Raw genomic sequence first — 25,023 nt, forward strand, 5'->3', positions numbered from 1 at the left:
TGCATTCTAAAATTCCTAACGTTCATTTTTTTTATTTGAAAGCATATCGAATATTTTTTTATTTTTTAAAATTTATTTTCCATATTAACGCCTCACAAAACGATGAAACCCTCTCTCCCCGCGTTATACAATTCCCGCCAGCATCCACTTTACTTACGAAAAGCAGATGGAACTGCTGTCTGTTCCTCATGTAACTCAAAAGAAAAAGAAGCACCGTCCTATAAAAATAACCTTTAAGTTCAATTCTTTTCTTGCCACCAGAGCAATCACCCACTCACTTTGCCCCACTCCAGACTCAAAGCATCAATCTTTCTGCTTCTGTCTCTCTCTACAAAAACAGAATGGCCTCTCTCGTTTTCACTACCTTCAAACAACCCTAACAACTCAAACAAGATACCGAAACTCAAAGAAACTCCCAAACCTGAAAGTATAACGCATTGTACGTCCTCGTTGATTGGCGATGGCGAGTTCGAGCGGGACCAAGAATGACACAGGTCCGGCGCCGCGGTCGCTGTCTCGGAGAATGACGCGAGCACCGACGATGATGTTGGATCTTCCTGACGAGGATAACGCCTCCGTTGACAGTGAGCTTGTGCCGTCTTCTTTGGCCGGTATCGCTCCTATTCTTCGCGTTGCTAATGAGATTGAGAAGGACAATCCACGCGTCGCTTATCTCTGTACGTAACCTCCTCCACCTCTCCTTTGCATACCTCTTTCTTTCTTTCTTTTTTCCTCCTGGATAAACAATTCATTGCATAATGGCTTTTATATTTATCTATGTTTTTGTGCAAGCAGGTCGATTCCATGCATTTGAGAAAGCTCATAAGATGGATCAGACGTCGAGTGGACGTGGAGTTCGACAGTTCAAGACCTATCTGCTTCACAGGCTTGAGAGGGTATAATAACTGATTTTTTTTTTAGAAAAATATTTTGTTCAGGTTTCATTGCTGGGGATTTTAGGAATGATTGTGGTGTTCTTCTCGAATGAAATTTGTTTCTTATAGCTGTTTTCTTCTCTTTTCTTTGTTTCAAGTACCAATGAAGTGAATTTGTATAGCTGCATTGGTTGTGAATTTTCTTAGTATTCTCGATGAATTCCCTTTTGTTAATTTTAGCATTTTTGAACTTTTAACCGGCAGGCATATTCACTCCTCGGCAGCTGGTAAATTTATAAAAAACTTACAGCAGTATTCAAGATTATCTGATATACACTGTACATAATTTGTGTTCTGAAGTTCAAGATTCCAGTTGAATTTTGTTCATGTGCCAATCGGGATCATACTATCAATCTAGGAAAAGTTAGGCAGTTGTTTGATCACATATCCATAAAAAATAACTGAACTGCTTACCTGATGTTTTTATCCTACTTGTTTTAGGGTGCCTGAAGTTTTTAGTTCAACTGCTTTCCTGATTCTTAGTAAAAAAATAATTACCGTACTGCTGGCCTGTATCTCGAAGAAAGTCATTATGGCACTGCTTGCCTGACTTCTTGGAGCATTCTTGGCATACTAGCTGAAATTTGGTACGACTTATATAGCTAATCGGAACATTTTGGTTCAGATGCTCTTACAAAGTATTAGAAAATGCATGTATAGAGTCCTGTCTAATATTGTGTGGCGTTTGCATGATTCTGTTGGGCCTGAACATGAGTGGGACATTGCGCAATCTTACAATGAACTGGATATATGAAGGTCCAGTGTAGCATTATACAGCGTGTTGCTTTCTCACTAACCAACAGAAGCCTTATCGTTAGATGCGCTAACCATGAGAACAATTTGTATAATCCTGTTCATGATGCTCTGCAGCATAGATGGATTGCTATTTATGTGATTGTTTTCTACTCTGGCATTTCTTTGATTTTAAATTCTTGTTTGGTATCCCATTCTTGTCCAAATTCTTTCAATTGTAAAAAAATATATGTTCCGTAATTTATTTATTTTGTTCTCTTACTCTCCTGGGGATTGCTCTTGACTGGATATATTGCCAAAGTAAACTGTAGTTTCGTTAAGAAGGAAAAAGTTGGCCTTTTGAAAATCAAATAATTGAGGAACTGCATAACCGATTGATGGTTTAGCCTAATCACAGTTTCCTAAAATATTGTAATTGGTCATTAGGTAACCTGTTCAACATACATACATATACATATATATATATATACACATACATATATACATACATACATATATATTTCAATAACACTTTCAGATTGCAATAGTCCTTTTATGAAAAAAGAAGATATTATCAGATTGCTGTATTAAAAATATACTCGAATTATATTCCAGAGTTCTCAGGAAATGATTTTAGACCTTTTAAATTTCCCTTTTTTTTAGGAAGAATTGGAAACAAAGTTTCAGCTGGCAAGAAATGATCCAAGAGAAATCCAGTTGTATTACCAAAGATTCTACGAGCAGAACATTAAAGATGCACAACATACAAAAAAACCGTGAGTCTTGATTAATTTTAAGGAGCTTACTTTCTTCTTTATTTTTTAGTCTAGTTGTTGTCTTGCCAAAGTTACTAAGCATTTATCATATCTTATTCTTTGTATCTTGTCAACTCTTGCAGGGAAGAGATGGCTAAAATTCTTCGCATTGCTACAGTATTATATGATGTGCTGCAAACGGTGGTACCAACAGGAAAAGTTGACAATGAGGTTTGTTTTGATTGCTTTCAGCGTCCTGACATGAGTTCTTAAGGTATATGTTTTAGGTGCTTAATCATGGATGTTAAATTGGTTTTATTGTCACAGACAAGGAAATATGCTGACGATGTTGAGAGGAAAAGGGGACAGTATGAACACTATAACATTCTTCCACTGTATGCTGCCGGGGTAAAACCAGCGATCATGGAACTTCCAGAGGTTGGATATATGTACTATATGTAATCTTGTTTTGCTTGTGCTAACCACATTAATTATGAATGCCTGAAATTCATCATGGTCATCCTTGAAAATATAGATCAAAGCTGCACTTCATGCTATACGTGATTTGGATAATCTTCCGATGCCCAGAATTACGCTGCCACATGTTTCCTCTGATGACTTGCCGAAGGAAAGTGTTAAATCTGTCAATGACATACTCGATTGGCTTTCATCCATTTTCGGGTTTCAGGTAACTTGCACCTTCAGTTCTATCTTTGCAATATGTTTTCGTATTTACATCTAAAATGTCATCAGTTTTGGGTCTTTAGTTTGTTAGCTCTACTAATCTGCATTTATAGCTTCTTCACGTTTAAGTTGCTTTAAGGACTCACAGACATGAATGCTTGGACCTTCGGGTTGCAGTTCACTATTATTCATATACTTTATTCCTTTTGAGAATTGGCAGCAGTATTGTTCTTCATGAAGCTAGGTGAATCTTATGTGGCAATGAGGAGATTGCAACGAAAGTAATAAAGAAATTAGTGCATCTCTTTTTAATGCTCGTGAAGAAAAAATCAGAATGTTTCTAAAAAGAACATTTGGAAAAGAAAAGAACTCTCCCTCCCTCCTCCCCTCTCCTCCAAATCATCAAAATGAGGCTAACATTTGGAAAAACAAGATTAGTGTTGCGTGGATTTGACAATTTGTTTATCTTGTCAGATATCTAGTGTGGGTTCAGTAATACCTTTGAGCTGCCACAAAAACATCAGAGTTTTGATGGTTATAACGAAACTTGTGTGCCATGTTCATATAACCAAGTCAGCTTTATGCATAAAAGAATTCTGATTCAGTTATATTTCCTAATTATATTCTTATCTCATCTATAAAGTTTAACGAAACGAACATTAGTTTATCTAACTATATAATGCTTCTTCTTTTTTTATCTTGTGGGGGATCAAAGCGAGGAAATGTGGCAAATCAGAGGGAGCACCTGATATTGCTACTAGCAAATATGGATGTAAGGAATAGGAGTCTTGATGATTATACTGCGGTAAAAGCTTGATCGCTTTCTTCTATTCTCTCTATAGAAGCTTTTTTGTTGACATCTTTATATCATTTTCTTTCAAAGATTGAATTAAAGCTTATTGCAGCTCAATAGTAGGACCATACAGAAATTGTTGGATAAGATTTTCAAGAATTATCGTTCATGGTGTAACTATTTGCGATGTAAATCAAATCTTAAGTAAGTTATTGTGCCACTGTGTCTTAAGTTAGATTTCAGTAGGTATGGTGTATTATTTCAGGTGGCTGAAGTTTTTTGATCTTGCAGGTTTCCTGAAAAGTCTGACACCCAACAGCTAAAGCTTATTTACATTGCACTCTATCTTCTTATATGGGGTGAAGCTTCAAATATACGATTCATGCCAGAATGCATTTGCTATATCTTCCACAAAGTACGTTTTTTATAAGACCTTTTCATGGACTACTGTCAAGTTTGAATTAAATAATATTAGCATGGCACACGCACACCCGCACGCACACACATGTTATTCGTTTCATTCAACATACCATCTTGTATAGGAATTATGATTCACATGGGCCAGCAGCATTGTAGGCCTTTGTTTTTCCTGAAAGAGATAATAAAATTTTAAATTAATTAAAGAAAGGCGCTGGGTATTTTTTTTTTAATGGAAAAGGTATGATCTTCAACAGAAAAGGAATCCTGAATAAGTAGAGCAAGGAAACTTTCTGTGGAGAACATAAAAGATTATAAGAAGAATTAAAAAAACAATGGCTTTCTAGTCTCATTTCATATCCACTAAAGAAACTCCTAAATGCCCCCAGATACATTGTTCAACGAAGAAGCTAGGAAAATGATTGGTCCCACATTTATTATGTGAAAAAGGATTGAGTTTTTTCATACCACTGCAAATATTGCACATTTATACATAATTTTATAATCCTTTCTCCCCAAACCCACCAACTGCATAAAAAAAAACTCTTCCATCTTGCTATTGTTGCTGATGCTCACCAGTGGTATCAGAAATTGTATTCTACATATCCCAAACCAGACAAAAAAGGTCATGTGTCTACCCTTTATTAAGGCATATAAGAAAAGCATCATTTGAAAGTGCCTTATGAGGTCTTTTTACTTGTTATTAGTTGTTAGGATTATCTTAATCATCTACTATTGACCGAAATAAAGGTCTTAACCTTGGTTTCCAAATAGCAGAATCAATCTGTCTCTTTTGCTTGTTACGAGTTTTACAAAATCAGTTTACCAGAAGCATTTGTACCAATTATGATAGCAGAATCATTGGAAATTAATCTTTGGCATATAATTCTCCTATCTTGGAAAAGCAAATGAAACATTCTTAGGCTGGTATCTGTTTAGCTTCCTACATAATGATTTTTTGATGTTCCATATCTGTTTTGTATGCGAGTGTAATGCTCTCCTTATTTCCCTATGTATAAGATGGCACATGAAGTCTATGGAATATTGTTTAGCAACGTGCATCCTGTTAGTGGGGAGACATATGAGACAGCAGCACCTGATGATGAAGCTTTTCTGAGGACTGTTATAACCCCAATCTATCAGGTTTTGCGCAAGGTATTTTTTAACTCAATTTTTTGCTTTTTTTTTAACCTTCAATTACATGTTACATCTGGAAAATAATTTCATTTCCTTAAAAAGGAAGCAAGGAGAAACAAAGGAGGCAAGGCTAGCCATTCAAAATGGAGAAATTATGATGATTTGAATGAGTACTTCTGGTGAGATCCTTTGAAGAGTAAGTTTTGTTCCCACATTTAGTCAAGATTACTGACAGTCAACTTTTTTCATCTTTTAGGTCTGATAGGTGTCTTAAATTAAATTGGCCAATGGACCTTAAAGCAGATTTTTTTGTTCATTCTGACGAGATTCAACGTGCAAATGAGGTATCTCTCTCTTCTATTCCCCTCCCCACAAAACCAAAAGAAGAGGTTAAGGCATCAGAAAATATTCCGGACTCCAGTGTGTTGTAGCCTTTTACTTAAGCATGTGAACAACTGTGCTTCACAAAAATGAGAAATTACGGAGCACAGTGTTTGTCATCAACTTTTTCTCGCGGATCTTTAAATTCATCACCATTTTTGAAACATCTTTCAACTGGTTGGTTTTTTATTCCTCTAAAACGTGATGTAATGATGTTTTTTAAGCCATCGATAATTATGTTAGTCTCTAATGTTGAACTCTTGAACTTCTTCCGTGTTCCTGAATTTTTATATTTTATGTGTTCCCTTGGGGAGTGGTTTATCATGCATTTCTTCCAAGTATTTTTTGTTGAAGTTTTTGTGCTTCTTGCAGAGACCTAACCAAAGCACTGGAAAGAGGAAGCCTAAAACTAATTTTGTTGAAGTCCGCACGTTTTGGCACCTCTTTAGAAGTTTTGATCGAATGTGGATATTTCTTATATTGGCTTTGCAGGTGGCCTAAAATGTTTTGAGTTAATGCGTTCAATCAATTTTTCTGCTAGGAATCAACTGAATATGAACTTGTTTTCCAGGCTATGATAATTGTTGCTTGGAGTCCTTCTGGATCTATTATAGCCTTTTTCGATGAGGATGTCTTCAAAAGTGTTTTGAGCATCTTTATTACTTCTGCATTCCTTAATCTTCTGCAAGGTATTGGTGAAATTCTCAAAAAAAAAAATTTCCTTTCCAGAAAAGATTGTTTTTTGTTATTTTAATTTTTATTGCTTTTATTCCATTGGAAAGGAAAAACTTTGCTTGCCTTATTTTCAAGCGAATTAGCAGTTCTTGTGGAATGTGGACATCAACCAAATCAAAGAAATCCTTAAGGCAATTTCTAAAGTTATATGAAACCTTAACATGGATTTTAAAATTTTTCCAGATGTCTATATCCTGCAATGGTTGTGTGTTGTAGATTGAGCAACATTTCTGGTTTTCCCTTGACATTTTCACCTTTTCTTTTGCAGCTTTTCTGGATATAATTCTGAGTCTTAATGCATGGAGGAGCTTAAAAGCCACACAAATACTGCGGTATCTTCTGAAGTTTGTTGTGGCTGCTGCATGGGCTGTGGTTCTGCCAATTGGTTATTCAAGCTCTGTGTTGAATCCAACAGGACTTGTAAAGCTCTTTAGCACCTGGTCTATGGATTGGCAGAACCAGTCATTTTATACCTATGCCATTGCAATTTATTTGATACCCAATATACTGGCTGCCATATTTTTTCTTCTTCCGCCTTTACGGAGAACCATGGAACGTTCAAACTGGCGGATTGTCACTCTTATTATGTGGTGGGCTCAGGCAAGCATGTTTAGCACTGTTACTTCTGACTCAAGTGTTTGTGTGCATATGTGTGTGTGTGTGTTTCTGGTTTGGTTGATATTCTAGATTTTGTTTTTTTCCCTCTTCAACCTAGGGGCTGCTTTAAATTTTTTTTTGCCTACCTGCAGCCAAAACTATTTGTAGGAAGAGGCATGCATGAGGATATGTTCTCACTTCTGAAGTAAGAAAACAAACGTTATTGATTGTTATTTTATTTTCATTTTTATTTTTTAGGAGGGGATTAGTGAGGTTACTAGAAAGTTGCATTATTTGGTGCAAATATTTAATATATGTTAGAATTCTTGTTGGGACATTCAACATGAATCTGATTCTGCTATAAATTAGAGATTCTTTCTCCTAAAATCTTGATTTTCTCCTATGCACAGGTATACACTGTTTTGGATCCTGCTGATAATCTGCAAGCTAGCATTTAGCTACTACGTGGAGGTTTTCTCTCCTTAAACACCTTAGTTGTTGAATTTCAGTACTCCTTTGGATAAGATTTTGTTAATAGTATTCTGAGTTTAAATGCATTAAGTACTCACAAAACACACATCCATGTGCATACATAGAGATGTTATAAGTTTGCTTATATGCATGTTTTTAAAATTTGGATATATACACATGAAACGAAGATATTCAGATAAAGAGCATGGAATTGTCATGATTAAGTTTAGGAGGAACTCTGAAGTCTTTCCGCCACCACCTAAAAGGGTGTTCCTCTTGTTGCATAGCATGCCACATATATTTGTACTTCTCAAATTAAAGAACAGTTGCATGCAGTGCAGGGTTGGGAGTTGAGGGATAAAAACTTGACTTCCTGAAATTTACATTATTTGGAACACCCTTTGGATGCAGTTGCCATGTGAGATATTTTAAATTGCTCCAAGGATCAAACTCTTAGTTACATGGCCAATACGAGAGAAAGAAATACAATTCCTGAGAGAGAGGGTATTGAAGCCTGTGTATAATACTAGGAGAGACACAGTTTCCTGAATTTTCTTCATTTGTTCCAGAAACAGATAACCCTACTATGGGAAAGTAGGGTGAAAGTGCTAAACTTTTCTGGCCTTATCTCGTATGATTGAAATCTTTTGCCACTAGCAGATAAGGAATTCTTAGATGCTGACTACCATTCTAATAGTAAGAAGGAATACAACTTCTTTTTACATTTCTCAGGAACCTTTACCTTAATAATAAAAACTACGATATTTTTTAACAAAAAAAGTGCCAAAAACAAGCTGGTAAACTCCTATACTTATCAATGATTGCACTTCTCGTGAATTTTCGCAGCAACTATACTATGGATGTGGCAAAATAGAAAAAGAGATTCTATATTTGTCCATTCTATAGGTTCTTTACTTTTTATGTGGACGTGTTTTCTTTGTTGATCTGTCAAATTCATTCTGCTTATAACCTGTATCCTGCATATTTGTGAATAGATACTGCCTCTAGTTGAACCAACAAAGTTGATTATGGAGATTACCGTTGATAACTATCAATGGCATGAATTCTTTCCTCGACGTAATACTTCACCCTTTTCAATGACTATTTGTACTTTTTTCATCATGAAACTGTAACTAAGTCATATTTTGAAATTGTTGTAGTTACGCATAACATCGGTGTTGTTATCTCAATATGGGCCCCTGTTCTTCTGGTAAGCGGACTGAATAAGAGGTTTAATTAGGAAAGAGAAACTTCATAGCATTATGTTACATTACAAACTTTTTCAATAAGGTAAATTCCGTTATTGTGTTAGGTTTATTTTTTGGATGCACAAATATGGTATGCCATATTTTCTACACTTGTTGGTGGGATTCAAGGAGCATTCAACCATTTGGGTGAGGTTGGTGGTCATTTTTTTCTCCTATAATGATATATTCGCAATCATATGATGTGCAATGATCCTATTAACCCAACATTGTTTTGATTGTTATAAGAGATCTGAAATCCTAGTTCATGTTTGATTGTATGGAAATTATCACTTTACAAATGGCGGTTTTGATCGTGCATTACACTTGTAACTTTTGATTTTCCAGATAAGGACACTAGGGATGTTAAGGTCCAGATTTGAATCAGTGCCTTCAGCTTTCAGTCGCCATCTTGTGCCATCGTCAGATGAGGATGTTTCAGGGGACCATGTGATGGTAGCAATTCTAACAAATCTATGTAGTAGTTTGCTTATCTGCGCTGGCTGTCTGATATATATATCTTCTTCTTTTTCATGATGTTCCTTTTGGATGCATTTTGTTCCAAATACAAAAGCAGCAATATTATTTGGTCTTCCAACTTATTTTGTACAGCAATCAATTGGAACTTTCTCCTTTGTCTTTGGCTAAATTGACAGTTCTCTTCATGTCAGGAAGAGCAACACGAAAGAAAAAATATTGCAAATTTTTCACATGTGTGGAATGAGTTCATATATTCCTTGAGAGCAGAAGATCTGATCAGCAATCAGTTGAGACTCTTCTTGCTAAATAATTATTCAATATGTCAAGTGCATCATATTCTATAGTTGTAAGATTTTAATTTACTTCACTGTTCAGTGAAAGAGACTTGCTGCTTGTGCCGTATTCTTCAAGTGATGTCTCTGTCGTGCAGTGGCCTCCTTTTTTGCTTGCTAGCAAGGTAATACCTTCTGTCATTGTTATTCTTAATGTTTGTACTCAATGCAAATCCAATTCCAATTTATTTCAATGTGTTGATTGACACACGACAGATTCCTATAGCATTGGATATGGCAAAAGATTTCAAGGGGAAGGAGGACGCTGAGTTGTATAAGAAGATGGATGATTATATGCAATCAGCAGTAACTGAGTGTTATGAGACATTGAGGGACATAATATATGGCCTTCTGGAAGATAGTGCAGATAAGACGTAAGAAGCATCTGTCTTGTGAGCTTGAGTCTCGCGAGTAATATTAGATGAATATGGCCATATATGATTGATTATTTATCCCTTTTTTTTATTTTCTAAATAGGATTGTAAGGCAGATATGTTATGAAGTAGACATGAGCATACAACAACGTCAGTTTTTGAATGAATTCCGGATGAGTGGATTGCCTATGCTTAGTGAATATCTGGAGAGATTTCTAAAATTCTTGGTAATGTGCTTTCTTTATGCTTTCATTTTTTTTCCTTTTTCTTTAATTTCTGAGCATTTAAGCTTGTAACTTGTCATTGTGGTCTGCACTTGCTCATTTTTGAGTGCTCACACTAGAATCTTTTTGACAGCTAAGTGATCATGAAGAAGCTGATGACATGTACAAATCTCAGATAATTAATGCTCTCCAGTCTATTATAGAAGTTATCACTCAAGATATCATGACGCATGGCCATGAGTAAGCTCTGAATGATAACTAATTTACTGGGGATGTCAAAATGGTTGTGACAGACTGAACTGTGATTACTAAACGTTTAGATACATATCCCTGCAGAATCCTGGAAAAAGCTCACACTGCTACCACAGGGGATGCAAGTAGTGTAAGAGAACAGAGGTTTGGAAAGATAAATATAGGCCCTACATATAAAAAGTACTGGGCGGATAAGGTTTTCCTCATACTTGCGTATTTTTTTTACAAATGTCATGTTATGATTTCACATATACATCTTTAATTTCTTACTGTTTTATATTTCTCCCGTAGGTCATTAGGCTCCATTTACTTTTGACCACCAAGGAATCTGCCATAAATGTGCCCTCGAACTTGGATGCTCGTCGCCGAATAACTTTCTTTGCAAATTCCTTATTCATGAACATGCCGAAGGCTCCAAAAGTCCGAGACATGTTCTCTTTTAGGTGAGTGATTGAACAATGTGAAACTTGTTAGCAAAAATGTTATAGATGGGATTAGCTTTTGTCTATACTTTCATCATGGCAACAACAAGTTCTAAAATAAATCATTTTCAACAATGTTCATGGCTTTTTGCCACAATCGGGTCAGAAATGAAGAAATGGTACCATTCTCATGCAAACATGATAATGATTGTGTTAATAAGGATTACACAGTTCCTTCTCTCATTCACTATCTTTATAAATGGTCACATGCTTCTATACTTCTCATTTTCTTCCGTATAGATGATCATTCATTGGTCATAAATAGAAGGTTACTTGTTTTCATTTTTTTCTGCTCTGACTTTTGATGTATTTTTTGATATTATTAGTGTTTTGACTCCATATTACAAAGAAGATGTTCTTTATTCTGATGACGAACTTCACAAGGAAAATGAAGATGGGATAACAATTTTGTTCTACCTAAAGACCATATATCGTGGTGAGTGAGTTTTGCACCAGTTCCTGCATCACACTTTTGGTCTTTTATAATGGGGTTAACTTATCAAGCACAAATGACTACAAAACAGATGAATGGAAAAATTTTGAGGAACGCACAAATACAAGTTCTTCCAAAGAGAAGATGGAGCTTACTCGTCAGTGGGTATCCTACAGGGGGCAGACCCTTGCTAGAACAGGTTTGAATAGTGAAGATTTTTGCAGCTGTACTTACCATCTTCATTTCTGGATGTTGACTAGGCTATCATGTAACCACTCATATATATTTCTCAAATTGTTTTCCAGTGAGAGGGATGATGTACTATAGACAAGCCCTAGAACTTCAGTGCTTATTGGAATTTGCAGGAGACCATGGTTTGTGATTTCTTAACATATATACACATTATGATTTCTGAAATTTAGCATTTGATTCCATTGCCTCTAATGATTCATTCTCTTTTTGATAAACTAATCACTGTTTTTCTTTGCAGCTGTTTTGGGTGCCTTCCGTACCTTGGAACATGAGCAGGATCAGAAAGCTTACTTTGATCATGCACAAGCACTGGCTGATTTGAAGTTCACCTATGTTGTTTCCTGTCAGGTGTATGGAGCTCAGAAAAAATCCACTGAAGCCCGGGACCGAAGTTGTTACAGTAATATTCTAAATCTAATGCTAACGTAAGTTAAAATTATGTCTCTATGCGTTACATGAAGTTCTCCATTTAAATGCAAAAGGTTGATGGAATCCTTAATTTAATAACATTATTGCAGGAATCCTTCGCTGCGTATTGCTTACATCGACGAGAGAGAGGTGACAGTGAATGGAAAATCTCAAAAATTGTATTACTCTGTTCTCGTCAAAGGAGGTGATAAGTTTGATGAGGTATGGGACTGATTCCTTGTTTGGTGCAGAATTTAAGTGTTGCTGGATTTCTATGATAAAATTTAGAAGATTTATTGGTCACTTCCAGTTAAATTTATCACATTTCAAATTGCAATTAAGGTTTGGAAATTGCAGAGTTGTGTTCTGGAAAAAATCTAGTTAGTGTCTGCAAGATAATCCTATGGAGTACTTTGTTATCTGCAGATGTAAATAAATTGTGCTGTAAAGGACTATTTTTAAGGAACAATTACATTTATGCGATGTTCCCCAACTGCTTAGTTTAGCACCTTCATTCATTTACTGAGAATGAGGAACATGTCCTGCCTTTGCGTTCTCAAGAAAGTTTTTGAGAGTAGTTGATTGTTAATGCTGCTCCAGTATTACAAGCTTATTTTGCCATTTTTGTTCAATCTGAAACATGTTCTCTTATATGTCGTTCTTGCCACATTGCTAGGAAATCTACCGAATCAAGCTTCCAGGTCCTCCAACAGATATCGGTGAAGGAAAACCTGAGAATCAAAATCATGCCATTATCTTTACTCGTGGAGAAGCCTTACAGACTATAGACATGAATCAGGTGGTTAACTTTTTCTTTATCCTTTCATTTGTAAATTACATCACATAGTAATTCACTAAACTTTCCCTTTGTTTTCAGGACAATTACTTCGAAGAAGCTTTTAAAATGAGGAATGTGTTGGAGGAGCTTAAAAAATCTCATCGTAGGAAACAAAACCCTACGATTTTGGGTGTCAGGGAGCATATATTTACTGGAAGGTCAGCCTTACCAATTAATGGTTGTGCTAACTCATGTTAGCATGCAAGAGAATTATGTTGTAGAACAATGCTGATTTTGAAAGTATAAACCCTTATATTTCTTCCCTTTCATTTGACAGTGTTTCATCACTTGCTTGGTTCATGTCCAATCAGGAGACCAGCTTTGTGACTATTGGCCAACGTGTTTTAGCTAGTCCTCTAAGGTAAGCCTAATTTTAGCCAGCAATCAATGTATAGTATTATATACAATTTACAATTTGAATGCTCTTTCCATCTGTTAAAATTTGTATCTGCGTACCTTTCTATTTTTTCCTTTTAATTCTCAAACATGGGATGAAAAAATTTCAAACCTCAGACAGATGATATTTCACTGCTTGAGGAAAATAAAATTCAAAATCACAAATCGCTCCTGGGAATCTCCCAAAAAACGGCCATCTTATGTGTAAATCACCACTTGACAGGTTCTCCCCTTTTCCTCAAAACAGACTTGTTTTGCTCATTGATCAGTACAAGTTATCTGAATCAACTTAACAATGAGCCTTGATCCAGGTTGAAAGTATTAAGAGACCACATGATTTTAAAAATTACTTACATAAAAGAGGACTCTAGAACTCCTTCAACTTTCAAATATAGGAAAAATTGCAAGCTTCAAATTATTTAGACACCCTGTGACGATTATTTGCTTGTCTTTAATGTCTTGAAATCAAAATGTCAAATAATTCGTCTGTCTTGAATTCTTCAATTTGCCTAGACATGAATTCAATTAGTCCAACAGTTCTTTAATGAAGAGAGGTTCGATCCTTTTAGAGCAGAACAACTCAAATTTTACAGGAGCATGTTATTTTTTGTACTTTTGGATGAAAATGGTGTCTTCTCTCTTGCTCGTGTCATAACAAACTATTTGGAGTGCCTCGTTTCCATTAACATGCAATGTTGTAGTTTGCAGTTCTATAGCATTTTTGTTGTTTTTCACGTACAATGTTGTATGTTGCTCTAATTAAAATATTCTGTCTCATGCTCAAAAATCTAATTTAATTTTGTTCTATTACCACCAATTTAAGATTCTAACAAATGTTGTCTAACTTCATAGGGTACGATTCCATTACGGCCATCCTGATATATTTGACAGAATATTCCACATAACAAGGGGTGGCATAAGCAAAGCTTCAAAAATAATAAACTTAAGCGAGGATATATTTGCAGGTAATTTTATATGGGTTTGAACACTATTGCCATTAGATATAATTATCGTGTGATGGTTAAGCATTCGGATGTCTTCAGGATACAACACAACCCTACGTGGGGGATATGTAACGCATCATGAATATATCCAAGTAGGGAAAGGGCGTGATGTGGGGATGAATCAGATATCATCTTTTGAGGCAAAGGTTGCAAATGGAAATGGAGAGCAGACACTTAGCCGTGATGTTTATCGACTGGGGCGCCGTTTTGACTTCTATAGGATGCTCTCATTCTACTATACAACAGTTGGTTTCTATTTCAGTAGCATGGTATGTTGATCTTTATTTCACTGTCTTTGTGCCGAACAAAAGTCTAAGTTTCTTGCTTCCTTTTATAGTCTTCTTGACTACTACTGGTGGCATCTCTTTTTCTTTAAGTTTTCTGAGTTATGGTGGTTTGTTGGTCTCCTTGAGGAGTTCCACATCTGGAGCTTCAAGGTGATTTCATTCCCTTCATTACTTCTGTTTTAGGAAATGCCCTTATCTTCCTCCCTGTTTATGTTTTTTTTTTTCAATTTAAAAAAAAATGGATAACATAACTCTAACTAGGCTCCCCAGTAAATGTAGCTCAGATTATTCTTATCTACATATTCCAAGCTGCTTATTGAGGACGGAGCGTCATTTATGCTGGTATCAAAATATAAGCAATTAAACATTAAGAATAAGATCAGATTGTTTCAGATGGGGCCCTATGCTTCAGTCCTCTGTGGTGACCAATATTACGTAGTGATGGTTTCACAATTATTTCCTGCATTAATGAGGTACTAAAAAAAAGGAGACCCCAGTTTTATGGAATTCAAAAGCGCTAGATACCATTAGGTGATTCAGGTCACTTGGCCAGCTTGTTACTTGTGAAGCCATTTTAATATTCCTACCAAGATTTACTTCAAGTTTTATTATAACTACATGGAATGGAAAGTGTGTGTTATAGTTTGATTTGGTATGTTTTTGTCGTTTCAGGTAACTGTGATTACTGTATATGTGTTCTTATATGGACGCATATACATGGTACTGAGTGGATTAGATAGGGAGATTCTTATGGACCCGAGCATAAGTGAGAGCAAGGTCCTTGAACAGGCTATGGCTCCTCAATCCATTTTTCAGCTGGGCTTTTTTCTAGTGCTGCCCATGGTTATGGAAATTGGCTTGGAGAAAGGGTTCCGCACTGCTCTAGGTGATTTTGTCATTATGCAGCTACAGCTTGCATCTGTGTTCTTTACATTCCAGCTTGGAACCAAATCACATTATTTCGGAAGAACAATTCTTCATGGTGGTTCCAAATATCGAGCCACTGGGCGTGGCTTTGTTGTTTTCCATGCGAAGTTTGCAGAAAACTACAGGCTATACTCACGAAGTCACTTTGTTAAGGGATTGGAATTATTTATACTGCTGATCGTGTATGAAGTTTACGGGGCATCATATCGCAGTTCAAGTCTTTTTATGTTCATCACATTATCCATGTGGTTCATGGTTGGATCCTGGTTGTTTGCTCCATTTGTGTTCAATCCATCTGGATTTGACTGGCAAAAAACAGTGGATGATTGGACAGATTGGAAACGGTGGATGGGCAATCGTGGTGGTATAGGAATTTCTCCTGATAAAAGCTGGGAATCATGGTGGGCTGGAGAACATGAACATCTCAGACACACAAATTTCAGGGGATGGTTGCTTGAAATAATCCTTGCATTTCGCTTCTTTATCTACCAATATGGCATTGTCTACCACCTTGATATATCCCATCACAGTAAAAGTTTGCTGGTACAATCCATATTTGAGTGGTTTTGTTATTTGTTGGCCTATTACTTTTTGGTTGATTTCTGCTACCATAAGCTAACTTCTCTACTATAAACTTAAAATCTTTATTGCAGGTTTACGGACTTTCGTGGATAGTTATGATTACTGCTCTTTTAGTCCTCAAGGTATGTGGCATGCCAATGGAACTCATGTAGAAAGTAAATGTGATTAGGAGGAGCTTGAATAAAAAAATCTAGCATTGTATTTGAAAACTAGCAAATCAGCATTTTAAGCTTATATCTTGACCATTTGAATGAAGAATGTAGCGGTGTTCTCTAGTAAATTAATCTCAAGTAAGTTTGTGTCTATGCTTTATTTCTGAACTTAGTCTGCTGCTGTTTGTGTTTCAAACGTTGCTCTCAGATGGTATCAATGGGGAGAAGAAAATTCCGTACAGACTTTCAGCTCATGTTCAGGATTCTCAAGGCACTCCTATTTCTCGGCTTCATGTCAGTCATGACTGTTCTCTTCGTAGTTTGTGGTCTCACAATACAAGATTTATTTGCTGCCATCCTCGCGTTCATGCCCACAGGGTGGGCCCTTCTTCTTGTAAGTATACAAATTTTGTTCAAAATGTGTGATATATACTTCAAGGGTTCTCCTTCAGTTGGTCACTGCATGATTAAATCCTCTTTATATAGATTGGACAGGCATGCATGAGTTTGTTTAAGTGGATAGGATTCTGGGATTCGTTGAAGGAGCTAGCAAGGGCATACGAGTACATCATGGGCTTATTGCTTTTCATGCCAATAGCCATCTTGTCATGGTTCTCATTTGTTTCAGAGTTCCAAACTCGCCTGCTCTTCAATCAAGCATTTAGCAGAGGCCTCCAGATTTCTATGATTCTTGCAGGAAAGAAAGATGGAAGCGATACTGTAAAGAAAGATGTACCTGAAACAGTAAAGAAAGACGGCGCTGATGCAGGAAGGAAAGCACCATCTAACTAGATCTTCTACATTTCACTTTCATTTTGTTTATTCTGTCCTGTATCTAAAATTAGTTGGAAGTCCAAGAAAGATGGTAATTATTTTTACAAGATCGATTGATATGATCATTTTTTTTCTTTACGATGTAGGAGCTTTTAAGGAAATTAAATCTTCCTTAGTTAATTTTATTTCTTCTCTTTTTGTGTTTTATTATGATCTGTGAAGCTATTTATAAGGTGCCAATGTTATATGGAATCTTGATAGAGAGATGAATTTCTCTAATCTTATAGCTTTAAACACAATCTAATTAATCCTATGCTGTTCACTTCTCCAAATGCAAGAAGTGAGTTCTGATTTTCAATCTTTATCGGTGGTAGCTATAATTGCTCTGGTCAATCTTCGACATGAACAGGGGATATAAGCAAAATCTCCCATCCTGTGATATATGATCATAAGAAATCATGCCCCACCACAGCATGACTTTTTCGGCTATGTAAATTGGGAATTTAGGACCCACTTTATTGTTTTTCTAATTGACAACAACACGTGTGAGTTGGGTTCTTGGGTTCTCATCTTTCAGCGTTGCCCCCTCAGCAGAAAGGTGCCGAAACTCGGCAAGGGTTATACGAATTGATGATTATATCATTCGGGATGTACAATGCGTTCAGTATTTGCATGAGGTTCATGCATCATGTATTGAGTTCACGAGGAAATGGTTTTTATAATATTTTGATTTACAACCCCATTTTGGAATCTCACCTAGTCAAATTAATAGAATATGAAACCTTTTGATAAGAAACTAAAATCTCAAATCTTGATTTGTGTAAAATTCTTACTATTTTTTATGCAATTGCTAAAGATCAATAATTCCATGAACTTGGACTTCTATTGATATAAAAACATCACTTTCTATGTCTTCAGATCCAACCCATAAGAATTTGTTTGTTCTTTGTGCATAAAACCTTGTAAGGATTTTGCACAGTTTCAGTAGTTCTTCTGTTTTGAGGATAAGTTCTTCTGTTTGTGCTTCATAAAAAGCAGCAATCCTTCAAATTAAATATGATTAAATCCAGATATTGTAGACATTCTCTCATTTCCATCCCCGAGCATTTTAAATTTCTCATTATTGAAAACACTCGGATAGAGTATTAGAACGGAAAAATCCATTAGATAATGAACTCTTGGCTATAAGCCATCTTTGGCGATGAATCAACAATTCGAAGTCCTTTTCTTACATATTCTTGATAAACCAGTGTTTATATATAAATATAGGAGGATCTGTTTGGGAAGTAAGAAGCCCATTTGACATCTCTTCATCTGCAAAGAATTCTCAATGTGAAAACATAGAGACAAGGGGCTACTCTTTGAATAGAAAATAGAGTGGATCTGTAGGGTCCTAAATGAATTGGCGTGTTATTTTTACAATCTTAAAAAATAAGCATTTGTATGTGAATTGCAAAAGGTGCAAGTTTTTCAAAGTGTTCATGATATCAGGTGCTTTCACGGACTTGTATCCTTTTATAGGAGTTTCATCCAAAACTTCAATTCTCTTGTTGCCCCTATTATGAAGTGTTTGAAGGGGCACTCTTTTAAGTGGACATAGAAGGCTGAATTTAGTTTTCAGCTTGTTAAACGGGAAATGACTGAAACTCTTGTACTAGCACTCTCAAACTTTAAGAAGCTATTTCAGGTTAATTGTGATACATTTGGGATAGGCATTAGAGGAGTTCTTAACCAAGATGGGCGGCCTGTGACTGTTTTCAATAAGAAGCTATCTAGTTCAAAGAAGAATTACTATAAGTATGGTCTGAAACTTTATGCTATTATTTAGAGTTTCAAACATTAGTGACATTATCTAGTGCAAAAAGAGTTTGTCCTCATTACAGATCATGAGACAATGAATTACATAAATGAACAACATAAGTTAATTGTTTGTTTGTTGTGTGCTACTAAACAACCATGGTAGGAAGAGGTCATAGAGTAGGGCGTGTTCAAAAAAAGGATGAGGAGACTTTTCTTTAAGAGAAACCTTCAAGAGCTTATCATGGAGGATATACAATAATAGATTACAGAATTGACTCGTAGATTAGAGAAGAAAGAGCAACAAGAACAAACCCAAAAGAGTGATCATGGGTCATTGGCTAGTATTGAAACCCAAAACACGAATAGAGAAGACAACCTCGTGATAAGAAAGAGGTCAAATCTAGGGATTTTAGGTTTCCCATCAAAATTTCTAAGTTTGTTGGAACCTTATAGGTAGACGAGTTTATAGATAGATTGAACCTTATAAGTGGAAGAGGTCAGATCTGGAAATTTTTAAGTATAAAAAGGTTCTTGAGCAAACACGAGTTAAATTAATTGCAATTAGATTGAAAGGTCAAGCATTTGTTTGATGAAAATAGTTGAAAAGGACGTGTGAAAGGTAAGGAAAATAAAAAATCAATGACTGAGATAAATTGAAGAAAAAGATGAGGGAGTAGTTTCTTCTTTTCGCTTATTCTCAAACTTTATACTAAAGGTGTATGTGCATCAGCTATTAAATAAAATGATTTATAACAGTAAAACTAAAGTAATGAGAATCACTAGAGTAATTCTATTAATTTTTAAAAAGAAAAAAAATATCTCATAAGAAGATAATTCTATAAAAAATATAATTATATAGTTGTTTTGAGGTTTTTCATGACCATCCCCAACTAAAAAAACTTTTAATTTTAAAGTTATATGTTAAATTTGATATTAGTACTATTCCTAAAATTTCACACTTGTATTTCTAGACTAAAAAAACTTATAATGATGTCTTTCAAATATAAATTTTAAAATTATGTGATCATTTATATGTTAAAAAAAGCAAATCAAAAACTTGCAATATAATCAAATAATTTGAATACAAAAAATTAACTTAACCATTCAAAATCAAGGAACTTATATTTATTAAATGATTCTTCAATTAATTACAAACACGTACAGGAATTCCCTGATAAAAGAACATAAACTAATTTTTTTTTATTTTTAGAAATTTTAAATTATTTTAATTTGCTAATGTTTAAAATAAATTAAAAAAACAATATTATTTTAATATATTTTAAAATAAAAAATAATTTAAAAATAATTTTATATATATATATATATATAGAGAGAGAGAGAGAGAGAGAGAGAGAGCGCTCGAGTCGGACTCCAACACCCCCTTTAGGTTACCGGCCGTCACAATAAAAAAGAAACAAGGGAAAAAAACACAGAAAACAGCATCCATCCATCCATAGCTCGAATCTCTTCTCATCACTCTCACGGATTAAAGAAACCCTTGATTATATTTTTGGGCTTTTAGATTGATTTTAAAGTTATTCAAACAAAATGAATATCCAGCAGCAGCAGCAACCGAATCAATCAAAACCGCCCTCCTGGGAAGCCATCTCCAAGCACTTCTCTCTTCCTCTCTCCGATGCCGCTAACAATCTCGGTACCTCTCTCCCTTCATCTCACATTTGAACTTTCAAGTTTCAAATTATTTATTTTTTATTAATATTTTGTGTAATTATTCGAGCAGGCGTCTGTGTCAGTGTGCTTAAGAAAATCTGCCGTGACAATGGTCTTGATAGGTGGCCATATCGCAAGGTCAGTTTTTGTTTTTGTTTTTCTCGATTCCTATCAGTAATCTTTTCTTCTATTTTCTTGGTAGAAATGAATTTTCTTCTATAGAAACTTAATTACTCCCCCCCCCCCCCCCCCGGGTATTTCAGTACTTAGCTGGAAAGAGTATAGAGGACATTAGAAGGTATGCTGCTAGAGAAAAAATCAAAGCCATTGCCGACCTCGCCAAGGCTGCTAACAAAAGGTGTGTTTTTTCTTTTTTTGTTACTAATCAATGCAAGCAAGTTACAGAGTTTTAGAATTTAACGCCGTTTGATTTGTCATAAATTTTGCTTTCGAGAATTTGTCATTATGTTTGTTTTACTAACTAGATTACTAGATTTAAGAAATAGGATTGTGGTAATATAAGTTTCTCTGAAGGAAAAATTACCTGGGTTGGTTTTTGTTGTTCTTACTAAAGATTTCGACCAAGATAGAGACTTTTTAATGGGAAAAATTTGAAAGAATAGATTTTGTGAGGTTTGACGTTTGTAGCGATGGTTGGATTCGCCTTTTGCAATATTTGATAGGTTTTCTTTATGTGTCTGCATTCAGAATTGGTTTCTGGTGTGCATGCTTATTCATTATCCTTGCTTCTTGCATTGATTAGGACAATGTGGAGGTGAGTTTTTTTTATGGATAAGAGTGGCTAGCAGATGGTGTGTTAGTTGCAGTTGTCTTTATCTAGTAATTTGGTCTGTGATCTAATAAGTGAACAGCAGGTCACGAGAGAATTCAGATATCACCTAGTAAATTTCTGTTGAGGGAATGCTTGACATGATGAAAACAATTCTATCATCTAAATCCATTTGAATTATATGCTCTTGTATTTATGTATAATCAATTTGATTCAGTTTCTTTCTCTGGCCTATTTTCATGATCTGATCAGTGGTATCCAGCAGCAAAACAATGAGAATTCCAAACCTCACAAATTGCAGCAACAAGGAACTAAGGATGTTCTAGTTGGGCGGCAACATATCACGCTCACTCCAGGGTTGGCAAAAGGATTGATGGGTTTGGATGAGTTTAAATATGGATTTCCATCAGATGGTTTATCAACAGCTACGAATAAATGGTGGGGTAGCAGCCTGTCTGATACTCAAAGGGCCACTGATAGAGCTGGAATTGAGACTGATGAAGATGACGGCCGTCAATCTGAAGAAAAGGTAGATGCTGGTACCAGTGTGGTGATTGTAGACGAAGAGAAAGGTGAGAATGGAAAGGTGGAGAGTAATGAAATTGATCCACAAGGGACTGGTTTATTAACGTCTGTTAGGAAAAGAGCTGCTGAAGAAGGGCGAGAAGCACTTAAACTTGGTGTCTACCGCACTTATGGTGTAAACAAGTTAGGCAGGAAACAAAGAGCTTTGCTTCTTCGAATATTTGGATCTTCATTGCCAAAACAATGGATTCAGGACTTCAGTTCAAATAGAGGTGGATTGTAGACATGAATAACAGTTTCTACTAAGAATGTATAGTGTCAGATGTAAAACTGCCTTAATGAGTCATGAATGTCACTAGCGAGGTTTTTCATCCACGTGTTTCAAGTTGAATGATGATCATGGTTTTATGTAACAGCCCTTAGATCTAGCAGTGATAATCTTCTCGAGTATATGTATATGCTTGTCGCCTCTGCAAACATTATATGTGACACTTATTTTGTTTTTATGACATGCTGACATCTTATTACTTGATTGAATTCAACGAGCAACTAGTTTAGGACTATAATTTAGTTGAATGTATGCATTGCAGCACAGGACTTTTCACCAGCTGGTGGGACTTTATTGCATTTGGTGGCGCCAAGCTGTAATAATCTTTTCAGAAATGCCAGGGACGTACTTGTTTTTAAGGTAACTATGGATTATAGTATCATCTGTGTTCCTCGGTGCTGTTAGGGATTTAGTGTATACTTAGTTTTTAGACCCGTGCTTCGCAGCGGGCAATGCTTACTAAGGAGCAAAATTTTGTTGTTTTCGTCACTTTTAATCAAACTTACAGCATCTAGGTCATGTTGCAGTTTTATCAAGAATAAAACGTGTCATTAACCCATCTTTACCATCAAAAGTATGGTATTCACAAAACTATGAAAATAAAAGGTTTGTAATGCAGGCCATCTGAAATTTCTCTTTTTCCATGTAAAATAGAAGTGGGAGCACCGTGAAATTCTTAACAACATGGAGAGAAAAAATGTTTTTCTGCAAATTTTTCTTTGCTCATCCCAGTTCTTGGTCCCAAATACCGACTTGTGTGGAGACGTCGCATTTTTTCAATTCTTCGCTCCAAATGTCCTTGGCATATTGACATTTAAAGAACAAATGATCTCTACTCTCATTGGTATACTTGCATAAACACAAATTGGGCCTGTAGTTCTCCCTCTTCTTATCTTCTGTCTATCTTTGAAGGATTCGAGTCAGGCTACAAAATTCTGTCGAGGGATAGATAAAGGATCCATAGCAGTTTCCACCAACCAATTATAACACCCCTTGGTCTCAATGCTTCCTATGCACTTTTCACAATAAATTTTCCATCTGGACAATGCTTATAGCCGACACTATCTTCTTAATGATCATTGGGAAAAAAGGAGTCCAGAAATAGCTTTTCGCAAGCAAACACCATAAAGCATATCTTATCTCTTTCTTCATAAAGGAAAAAAACAAGGGAAGTACAGCTGTGATGCAGAGTAAAAGATTTCAAGCCTAATGCGACTAATAATCTGATGGAGTTAGGTGCCTAATAATTGTTGGGTCTATTATGTCATGTGTAATAAACCAAAGGCTGTAGGAAGAGGAACAACAGGATACATAATTCCAGTCTAGTTTTGCAAAAGCAGTAGTAGTGTTTCATACAAACCAACTGCAGTAACACTGTAATTGCCCATCCTAATCAATTATTGAATATGGCTCGTAAATTTATATTTCATTTCTCACCGAATACTAGAAAATACTTTTTATTTAAAATATTTGTTTCCAAGAAAATCATGTTTACGTGTTTTAGGCAAATTTACATAATTGTTACCTGTAGGTTGGCCCAATTTTTTTCTTGAAAATTAAAAAGAGTATCTAAATGGATGAAAATTCTTTGACAAGATCATTAAATTTGGTTTAGTAAGTCAATTTTAAAACTATTTTATCAAATATGACCCAATCAACTTAATAATTTTATAAACATCATAATGATCAGAAAAAAACAAAACTTGACTTTACAAGAAAAAAGTCTAAGATAACATCTTTTTTTTTAATATTTAGATAATATACATTGAATCCACCTAGGCTTCACTGATTAACCTTCCAAACCCACAATATTTAGATATTGTGATACATTATCTAAATTTATAATGGTTTTATTATAAGTTTTTTTTACTTAATTATATAATAATAAAAATAGATGATTATAAATATCAAAATATTTGTTTGAGATTGAAATAAACCAATAAAAAGCAAATTGATACAAATATTGAAATCCAAATCAAAATCAATCAAATATTGAAGGATGAAGTTAAAAAAATAAAAAACCAACGATGAAGGGTGAAATTAAAAAAAAAAAAGGGGGAGGAATCAAGTGTTGATGGGTCAAGCCCATGTGTTTGGACTTAATTAAAAAGCTCATTCATGTCTGAGTATAGAAGCCCAAGCTTCTATATGTTATCCACTCTTTTTTTAAGTAGGCAACAGGTTGTTTGTGGTGGCATGCGACAAGTTATCTGTAGTAGCATGTGATATGTCATCTTTGGGAGTTAGCCTAAAATATGACCACCGCTATAGTATTTGTAAAATGGGTGATAGGGGTTTTTTTGTCTTAAAAATCAAAATTTCTAGCCATATTTACTTTAAAAACACTATAAAAATCTCCATAAACCATTTATCAACCCTAAAATACCTCAAAATCACTAAAAAAATAAGAATCAATTGAATCAAAAAAATCTAAATTAAGCCCAATCTACTTTTTTAAGCAAGTTTATAGAAAATATCACTACCATCAAACTCTCCTCGTCAAATAAAACATGTGAATACAAAGAACAAAGACTCTTGTCGCCAAAAAGTAACTATTCATAAATTTTATTTCTCCTTCGCAGTATTTAGACAACTTTCTATCTTTTTTTTCAAACACAAGAATTAAAATATTAAAAAAATAAATTTTTGGATCCAAAATTAAAATTGTAAAAACTAAAAAGACTACAGAGTAAGAAAAAATAAAGGTGGACTCTTTTATACTGGATTTGAGATTAGCCACAAGATTTCTTCTTGTTTTACACTTTGATCTTATGTTAATAAATGTTTTTCTTTTTTATAAATTAGTTATGAAATTAAAAATAAAATATTGC

General features: G+C 35.1%; 2 protein-coding genes across 2 annotated transcripts; both read left to right on the forward strand.

The window, feature by feature from the left end:
- Window positions 1-269: 269 nt before the first annotated feature.
- LOC7468731 (callose synthase 7) lies at window positions 270-17,285 on the forward strand. The gene is made up of 42 exons (XM_024596257.2): window positions 270-677; window positions 796-896; window positions 2,331-2,443; window positions 2,566-2,653; window positions 2,750-2,860; window positions 2,958-3,110; window positions 3,822-3,911; window positions 4,012-4,103; window positions 4,191-4,314; window positions 5,337-5,471; window positions 5,556-5,632; window positions 5,710-5,797; window positions 6,207-6,326; window positions 6,406-6,523; window positions 6,838-7,169; window positions 7,319-7,371; window positions 7,577-7,637; window positions 8,633-8,714; window positions 8,798-8,847; window positions 8,950-9,036; window positions 9,230-9,337; window positions 9,553-9,647; window positions 9,737-9,818; window positions 9,910-10,067; window positions 10,171-10,294; window positions 10,425-10,531; window positions 10,628-10,739; window positions 10,835-10,986; window positions 11,352-11,461; window positions 11,550-11,657; window positions 11,764-11,832; window positions 11,949-12,135; window positions 12,229-12,340; window positions 12,795-12,917; window positions 12,996-13,114; window positions 13,234-13,317; window positions 14,205-14,317; window positions 14,396-14,625; window positions 15,316-16,113; window positions 16,224-16,274; window positions 16,513-16,698; window positions 16,791-17,285. Exons 1-42 carry the CDS (start codon window positions 461-463, stop codon window positions 17,094-17,096), a joined length of 5,826 nt encoding a protein of 1,941 aa, XP_024452025.1. The 5' UTR covers window positions 270-460; the 3' UTR covers window positions 17,097-17,285.
- Window positions 17,286-20,216: 2,931 nt separating this feature from the next.
- Window positions 20,217-22,401, forward strand: LOC7468732 (uncharacterized). The gene is made up of 4 exons (XM_002300839.4): window positions 20,217-20,532; window positions 20,620-20,687; window positions 20,813-20,907; window positions 21,592-22,401. The coding sequence occupies exons 1-4, from the start codon at window positions 20,427-20,429 to the stop codon at window positions 22,145-22,147; spliced, it is 825 nt and encodes a 274-aa protein (XP_002300875.2). The 5' UTR covers window positions 20,217-20,426; the 3' UTR covers window positions 22,148-22,401.
- The last annotated feature ends 2,622 nt before the right edge of the window (window positions 22,402-25,023 follow it).

Source organism: Populus trichocarpa, chromosome 2 (genome assembly GCF_000002775.5).
Source record: "Populus trichocarpa isolate Nisqually-1 chromosome 2, P.trichocarpa_v4.1, whole genome shotgun sequence".
NCBI lineage: Eukaryota > Viridiplantae > Streptophyta > Magnoliopsida > Malpighiales > Salicaceae > Populus > Populus trichocarpa.

Excerpts from the sequence above, each read along its gene's own strand:
- LOC7468731 (XM_024596257.2), top strand. The coding sequence starts at position 461 with ATGGCGAGTTCGAGCGGGACCAAGAATGACACAGGTCCGGCGCCGCGG. Across the intron at positions 6,524-6,837 it reads ATTCCTTAATCTTCTGCAAG|CTTTTCTGGATATAATTCTG; the intron begins GTATTGGTGAAA and ends TTTCTTTTGCAG. Across the intron at positions 10,987-11,351 it reads CGAGACATGTTCTCTTTTAG|TGTTTTGACTCCATATTACA; the intron begins GTGAGTGATTGA and ends TGATATTATTAG.
- LOC7468732 (XM_002300839.4), top strand. The coding sequence starts at position 20,427 with ATGAATATCCAGCAGCAGCAGCAACCGAATCAATCAAAACCGCCCTCC. Across the intron at positions 20,533-20,619 it reads CGATGCCGCTAACAATCTCG|GCGTCTGTGTCAGTGTGCTT; the intron begins GTACCTCTCTCC and ends TTATTCGAGCAG. Across the intron at positions 20,688-20,812 it reads ATAGGTGGCCATATCGCAAG|TACTTAGCTGGAAAGAGTAT; the intron begins GTCAGTTTTTGT and ends CGGGTATTTCAG.